General features: G+C 30.5%; 1 protein-coding gene across 1 annotated transcript; it reads right to left on the bottom strand.

The window, feature by feature from the left end:
• Nucleotides 1–5612: 5612 nt before the first annotated feature.
• Nucleotides 5613–7694, bottom strand: LOC120088752 (LOB domain-containing protein 36). Its single transcript, XM_039046189.1, has 2 exons — nt 7264–7694; nt 5613–6965 (listed from the first exon to the last, which is right to left on the bottom strand). Exon 2 carries the CDS (start codon nt 6924–6926, stop codon nt 5925–5927), a length of 1002 nt encoding a protein of 333 aa, XP_038902117.1. The 5' UTR covers nt 6927–6965; nt 7264–7694; the 3' UTR covers nt 5613–5924.
• Nucleotides 7695–8668: the final 974 nt, after the last annotated feature.

Here is an 8668-nt window from a genome sequence, read left to right on the forward strand (position 1 = left end):
TCCTATACTATAGACCTCCACATACAGTTCAAGACTCATAAAACAACCTACGATATTAGTTTATTGAATTTAGGATTTTTAAGACAAAATAGAATACTACACAATCAATAATATTTATTGAAATAACATCGATAACTCTTTATTGATGAGGTTTATTATTTCCATTTATTATTTACGAGTTTTAGGGTAGAATACCCAACAATTAGAACAACCACACACCAAAGACAACCATACATAATAAGGAATCATAGTACTAGTGTAGTGACTAAACTCATTCTCCCTGCTCTGTCTGACTTAAAAAATAGTTAAAAGTCAAAATAACGATTAAGTCATCACTAACAACAAATACCATGAAAGAAAATATAACAAAGATAACAACAAAACAAAGTAATAAAAAATGAGTAACCAACCAACAACAGATAAAAACAATCAGAATGCTCGAAATCCTCTGACCCTTCATTAGAAATATCAATTGAGCCCTCAGAGTATGTGTCTTTTAACACATGTTCAAAGTCTTCAACATTTGGACCTAATGAGGAGGTCACATCTACAAAATTAATAGAATAGAAAGCCACAACAAGTTGAACATAACATTTACTTCAACTATGTGATCAGCACGGTGCCAAACAGAGAACACTCAAAGCTCGTGATTCAAAGGTATGAACCTACATGATGCATTTTCCAACATAAAGAGAGATATCGAGACCTTCACACCATACATCAATAACATCAATACACACAAAAACTAAAAGAATAGTGGTACTTTTTAGAAAAGACGAATGATAGCCCTTTGAAAATGACAAAAAATCTTTCGAATGCTCCAAACATGGGTTTCTATACATGAAACTTGAACATTTCCTTATGTGAAATTGACAGATGATGACCGCAACTCAGTTTGTTTTACAATGTCTTCTGTGTTATTTTGTGTTATGGGTCTTATATTTAGGGATCAATGCTATTAGGTCTACGTCCTTGTGGTTTTATGTTTGAAAAAATATCAAACCAATACAAAATAAAACTAAAACGAGCACACTTTTTTTAAAAAAGCCTATGTTACTCTTTTAAAAGTGATGGAATTTTCCAATTCTACCCTTATTTGAAAAATGACAAGAGGAAAGAAAACGGATGCAAAAACCTTTTGGAATGTGTATTTTTAGTGAAAAAATGAGCTCCTATACGTTAAACTTGAACATCCCTTGAATTGATAGATGTTGACAGCAACTCCGTTGTGGCGTTTCTCCTCAATTATTTTGAGTTATGAGTCTTATAAATATAAATATATTGAAAGGAATTGGGGGAGTTTAATATCTGAAATGGCGCTCCATTTAGTTAATAACTGAGACATCCCTTCACAGTGAAAAGACAATAAAACGACTTCCCACTCATATTTAAAATGTCCATATCTATTTTTACATAATTTTCGATAGAAATATCAATAAAATATCAATTTTAATCAATATTTTTGAAAAAATTATAAAAACAAAAAATTTTAAAAAAAATAAATTTAAATTAGTAAATAAATATTTTATGATTTTTAAACCACGTGTCTATTATTTATATTACATTTACGTTAATTTTGTTACTTATTTTNGATAGAAATATCGATAAAATATCAATTTTAATGAATATTTTTGAAAAAATTATAAAAACAAAAAATTTTAAAAAAAATAAATTTAAATTAGTAAATAAATATTTTATGATTTTAAACAAGTTAAACATGTCTTTTGTTTATATTATGTTTACATACTAACGTTTTGTTGCTTATTTCTTATGTTTGGTTGATATTTTTTATGGTATAATGAAAATATCGATTCACTCATCATATTGATATTGAATCCATAAAAATGTGTAAATATCGATAGAAATATCAACATGCCGATGAAAATTTAATACTATGCTCCAAAGAATGCACCCTCTTCTCTCCTTCCTCTATTCACTCAGGAGTAAATTAGGCTTTCGGGTGCTACCAAATGAGATTGCCCCATTACCTGCCATGCATGCTATGCTCCCACTTCATGCAATAGCCTTATCTTATTTTGTTTAGAAGAAATATATGTGGATTAGTAGGTATACCCGGATATCTTAACTAAGTTGACACATTTTTAGCACCGTAGTCATATCTTACTATCTTTTAATCCATAGTGTCCAAAGTGCTACTTTTGAAGTGTTGTGCATAATTATATATTCCTCCTGGAATTGTGTTTGATCGAGCATCGATCCTTACATAAAGATTGGATGGTGAAATCACCCTCCAGAAAATAGAAAGGTTTTCTTACTTAATTTTATAAAAAAGAAAAACAAAACAAAACAAAAATTAAAATTTTATTTTAAATAAATAATCGCAACACCTAAATTTTTCTCAAAAATAAAAATAAAAGATTTGAACCAAAAACCTAAAAAGTAAAAAACCAAAATTAATTCTTGGGGAGAAAATTCTTCATGTGAGATTCAACAAGTCTGCGTGTAAGATATCCAGCATCCGATGTTCGTACAGCAGTATCCACAATTTCTTTTTGCGCTCCGTAGCAAGAAATTATATATTCCGTTAAGGACAGCCCCTCACGTAAATTGCTTTGAATGGGTAAATCAATCATTTGTCCTTGTGGATCTGACATTAATCCTCTCATACCTATTAATTGGTGTACTTGAGATGCATTTCCTCGAACTTCCGAAAAAGACATTATACAGATTGGATTAAAAGGATCATCCTAAAGGATTCTATTGTAAATATTCACTTGTAGCATAATGGATTAGTTGCGTGTACGTTTCCATAATGATGGTATTTTTTCAAAATCAAACTTTATTGTTTAGTATCTTGATCCTTGTTTTTGTTTATATTCTTTTTTTACCATATTTCGGAATGACTTGTACCGTATTACTATATCTCAAAAATAAAACATGAAAAATTAAATCATCACCTGCCTCCATCTCCCATTGTGAGTGTAAAGGCTCATTCTTGTGCTAAACTTTTATATTGCTCCATACGCATATTCCTTTTTCTTTTTTTTTTTTTTTAACTTTGCATTCTGGAAGTGGGAACTCGAATATAATTATTATCCTTCTTTCTACGAATAAGAAAACCACATCATATCTTCGATTTGAAACAAAATTAAGTATATTTAAAAATAAATAGATTTTAATTTTAATGGAATCCAAATCATTTAAATGATTTTAAAAATAACAAAAGTGATTTAACCATTCGAGAATCACTCCCAAACATATTCCTAATATTCAATAGTACAACTTTCATTAAACCATGCCATTTTTAAGCTATTGTATTCCTTCTTTTTCATCTACTTCTTTCCATCTAAATAATATCTTTACTTGGTTTTTTTAACAATATATAGGATGGAAGGATCGAACGTCTAACGTTGAAGTTGATAGTCCATACGTGATGCATGTTAGTTGAGCTATGCTTTACGCCTATAATGTGTTTACTTTAAGTCGAGTTGAGTTGATTACTTTCTTGAATGTTTCTTCTTTTTCGTATGAGTAATGTGCCTTCATTTATGGTGGGACTAGTTTATTTCTTCCTTTAATGTGTCGTAGTTGATTCATTGCGGAGGAGAAGAAATAAAGAGTTGTGGATCGAAGTTGAGAAGAAACCAAAGGAGAGAGTATATGTAGCTAGTTTGTTTAACCCATGTATAAAAAACAGAATTTCACTCTTCAAAAAGGTTTTTTATACATGTCAAAAACTTTTCATCAAGAGTCAAAATGAGGTTATTTTAATTATATAAATTCAAATTAATAAAATGAAGTTGTTTAGTAATCATTTAGTTTTTTTGTTTTTTGAAAATTAAGCTTATTTCATCCATCGTTTTTATAATTATTTGCATCTTTCTAAGTACAATAGTTGAATTCTTAGTTAAATTCTAAAAACAAAAACAACTTTTTGCAAACTACTTTTTTTAATTCTCAAAATTTGGCTTGTCTAACTGAATAGAACAATATTCTGAACTACTTACGTAATAGTTAGAGATTAAATCAATAACACATACTCTTTTTCTGATGATCCATAATGTGTAGTCTTTTCCCGAGAACAGCAATTGTGAACGTGCAAACTTCAAGTCTTCGCTATAAAAGACTCCGATGAATTTACCTGTAGGAAAGATTGAAGTACCAAATTTATCGTTATATGGCAAGAATGGACGTGATATACTTGTAGGACATACAACATAGGCCTCAATCAAGCAAAAATCTTATGAGAATTGGTAACAAGCTGTGTTAGAAAAAAATGGAGGAAATTTGAAGGTATAAGTTAATATTCATGAATTTAATTTTCAAAAACAAAATGGTTATAAATAGGGTCTAAGTGTTAGACTTCCAATTTTTTTACCTAATAGGTTGTTGACAAATTCAAAATTTTAAATTTGGCATAATGAAACTTAAGTCTTCAACTTAAATTTGTGTCTAATAAATTTGTGAATTTAAAAAAAAAAAAAAAATTGAAAGTTGATAACTAAATTTGGTGTATCCGATGGAGCATCTATTTATGCAATGACCATTAGATTTCGGGGTATGATAAAGGTATTATAAATGTGTCAACCTAATTGAAATGTTCGGATGTCTTGTTTCTTATTGAAAGGAAAAAAAAAACTAAATTGGTATTTTAAATGAAAAGGACCCACTAAAATAATAATTTAACGTATCTTTAATTTAATAAAAATAAAGATTATTATAAAAAAAATAGAAGAAGTCATCGAAAAATGTAGTGATAGAAACTTGTGATTGAACATTAATTGAGACCAATCACCAAGTTTCAAGACCTAGCGCCAACTAGATCTACTTGCAATTGATTTGTATTTATAAAGTATGGTCTTAACTACGTTATTTACTTTGATTGAATATTAATCTACTAATAATAATAATATTTCTTTTCCGATGTGAATTTGGTGATCTCCCACCATTATTTTAAACCTACCAAATTTCCCAATGCACATGCATATCAAACATATCCAACTCACACACAATCTATCACTTCCACATAACAATACCATAACTTTATTATAAAAACAAATTGTACTTCTATTATTTTATGCATAAATATACACATATTAACCCCTTTATTTTATGTCCAATTAAACAATACAAGTCAATGACCCATCCAATTAACTTCATATCATAACTATATCAATTTATGAAAACGTAAGCTCTTACTTACTATATAGCATGAACATGATCTATTAGAATTCCAATACAGCAACTTTATTTCATTAATGACTTGATTCACCGGATCCCAATATCAATAAATATATATTAAAAAAAAAAAATTTTAAAAAAAAAAAGAAAGAAGAAGAGGGAAGTGAAAGAATTCCTTCCATTCTATTGAGACCCATATTATTATAATGAAGAGTTAAATGTTGATATATTTTTTTTTCTAATAGTGCACATGGGGTTGGGTTGGCTACACCTATTCTTACAATTAACGAAACACGACTATTTACATTTAAAAAAGTAAATAAAAATAAAATTGTTTAAATGTGATGAGCAAAGCCATATATACAGAAGAACAGGAAAAAAGAAAGAGTGTAATGTAGTCTAAAAGATAATAAGAGATTTCTCCTATTTATATCAAATAAATAAATACAATGATAGGAATTGAGGGAAAAGGGTTTAATTTCTAAAAAGAGTTCCATTTATAGTTAATAAGTGAGACACGTCCCTTGGCAGTGAAAAGACAATAATTCTTTTTATGTTTTTTTTTAAAACATAAAAAAAATGAATTGATGAAGAAAATGAATTCATAAATGCAAAACGGATCTTGCCTGCTGTGAATAATACTCCCACCCATTTTAAAACTAATAATCCCCTTCATGAAACAGTCGTCTTAATCAGATAATCAGAACCAAAAGCTAATTAAAGAAAAAGAAAAAAAAAACAAAATTAAATTCCTAAAGAGGAAAAAAAAAAGAAAAAGAAAATTAACAAGAAGGGCCAATGTTAATATTATTATTATTATTCCTACCATCATCTGCAGAAGGAGTAGGTTCAGGCTTGTGAGATTGATGTAGTGAATGATGAGTCTGTTGTGATTGATCAATCTGTTGTTGAGATTGTTGCGGCTGTAGAAATAACTGTACTTGAAGCGGATGAGAATGCGAATGTGAAGAATGTTCGGGTTGGGTTTGGATTTGGTAGGAAGTGTTATCAACAAAAGTCCCTAATGTTAAATTAGAGCCTGAAGAATTCATTTGATTATTAAATCCACCAGCACCAGCAGCACCAGCATCAAACCCATTGAACCTCAAAAGCTCATGTTGCTGTTGCTGTTGCTGTTGCTGCTGTCTCTGTTGTTGTTGGTTTTGCTTATGCTCATAAGCTCTAAACATTTCTTGTTGCTCTCTGGCAGCGACCGCGGCTGCCAATTGCTGCGCCTCGAACAATTGTTGCTGTTGTTGGTGTTGGTGTTGTTGTTGCATTTGGTGATGATGAGCGGAGTCGCGGATGAGAATTTGCTGTTGGGAGGAGCCAGGAGCGGTTGCAGCGGCGATGGCGGGAGGGGGGATGGTTAGCATAGGGGACATGTTGTAAGGGGTGGGATTGGGAGTAGGAGGTTGAGGTTGGAGAATAGGGAGCATGGCTTGTGGGCCAATGTAAGAAGCGAGTTCCTTTTTAGCATTGTAAAGGTCGTTTTGCATTTGTTTGAGTTTATGTTGAAGGACAGAGATTAAGCCAACGCAACCGTAGACTGGGTCACGTAAACGGAATTCGGCTTCGTAGGCTAAGGAATTAACCGCGTCTTCACGTTGTGTTGCGTTGAGTTCGTTTAAGAGCTTAGCCACGTTACTTGCGCCAAATACTTTGTGGACGTTGGCGAATTTTTGTGGTTGATCTGGTGGGAAATATGGTGCGAATACACATTCTTGTGTGCATTTTCTTCGGAGGAATTTGCACGCCGCACATGGTGAATTTGATGATGACATTCTTCCTCTTTTTTTCACTAATTTCTTTTTAGAAAAAAAAAAAAAAAAACAAAACAAAACTATATATATAGATAGATAGATAGATTTTATATATATATATATATATTTTGTGAAATGGGGGTAAATTGAATTGAAAAGAGGAAAAGAACAAAAGGGAAGAATCTGATGGGGGGATAGCATGTTAAAAGCTTCCGATTTCAGAAAAGAGAGAGCGACAGTGGAACAGAAAACAATGAAACAAAACAACAAACCCACAAAGCCGATGATAAAATAAAATACCAAACAAAATTTAGGGACGTAGACCTTATATTGATCGATATAAATGAAAAAAACTCACCTTGGATTATTCTGGGTTCGGTCGTGCTCTCAACTGGTATGGATTATTGCAGTTTTTTCCTCTTTCTTGGAGCCACTAAAGTCCATGAATAAAGAAAAAAAAACCTGTAAAACTTAAAAAATTAAATTTGAAAAAAAAAAAAAAGGAAGAAGAAGAAGAAGAAGAGATCGAACAAGAAATGACAATGGCGAAAAGGGAGAGAACTTTGTTTCCCTTTTAAAAAAAAAAAATTTTTTTTTTTTTTTTTTTTTTTTTTGGTTTTGGTTTTAGGGTTTGGAAAGGGAGAGAGCGCTGGATCCGATCTTCGAGTTTCACAATCCCCAACAGAAGGAGAACAGAAAGAGAGAAAAAGGAAATCAACGATTATTTATTTATTTATTCAAAACAATTTTATAAATTAAAGAAGGAAAATGAAATAAATTTGTTAGAGAGAAAAAAGGAAAATTTTTAATATATATAAGAAGGATCATAATTGTGGCGTCGACGTCAAATATATATATATATATGAAAGAGATAAAAAAGAAAAAAAAAAGAAAAAAGAAGGGGAAATGGGAGCCGTTGAGATTGGGGGAGGGAGAGGAAGGAGGGCGGTTGGATGAAGGATTTGGGGTTTCAAGAAACGTAATATTTAAAACGTTTTGAAGGACCTCTCATTCTGAGCAGAAATTGAATGCGTCTCTGAGTTACCTCTTTGTCCCTGTACTGTCGCTTTTTAATACCCATAATACCCCTCCCTCCTTCCACCTTCCTCTCACCTATTCCTTTTTCTTTCTTTTTGGTCCCTTCTAACTCATAACTATTCTATTTCTATAGCAAATCAAATTCTATTCAATACTCAAATATAATTATATTTATAATTCTGTATTTATAATCCTATCTTCAGTTTTTAAACTTTTTAAAATCATGCCACACTTTTTCTCATTCTTTTCACTTCCCTATTTTTCTTCTTTTTTATTTATTTATTTATTTATTTTGCTTTTTTGCGTTTTTCTTTTTCTTTCCTTCTCTCTCTCTCTCTTTTTTAATCATTTTCTTTTTCTTTTTCTTTGGTGTGCGTGAATGTTTTTTATTTCTTAACTGTGAGGTTTCTTTTTCTTTTTCTTTTTTTATTGTTATGATTTTCTTTTGCATAATTGTTGTTGTTTCGATCTAGCATGATCTTTTATTCGACTTGCCATTTCTTTTTCTCTCAATTTCTTTTAATTTTATTCTCTCTCTTTTTATAGTGTGAGTTTTAAATTTTAAATATATAACTACAAAAACAAAAGGATAGAAAAAAATAACAAGATTCACACGTGTACTGAAACCAAAGAATAATGTTATGATAATATCTTTTGATACATAAATCATGCTTGGGAGATAGCAAATCTTCATTTTTTTTTGTATTCACTTTCTCAAATTTAGT

Source organism: Benincasa hispida, chromosome 10 (genome assembly GCF_009727055.1).
Source record: "Benincasa hispida cultivar B227 chromosome 10, ASM972705v1, whole genome shotgun sequence".
In the NCBI taxonomy this organism is placed as follows: domain Eukaryota; kingdom Viridiplantae; phylum Streptophyta; class Magnoliopsida; order Cucurbitales; family Cucurbitaceae; genus Benincasa; species Benincasa hispida.

Bases quoted from the DNA above. Each gene is read 5' to 3' on its own strand.
- LOC120088752 (XM_039046189.1), bottom strand. From the start codon at position 6,926: ATGTCATCATCAAATTCACCATGTGCGGCGTGCAAATTCCTCCGAAGA.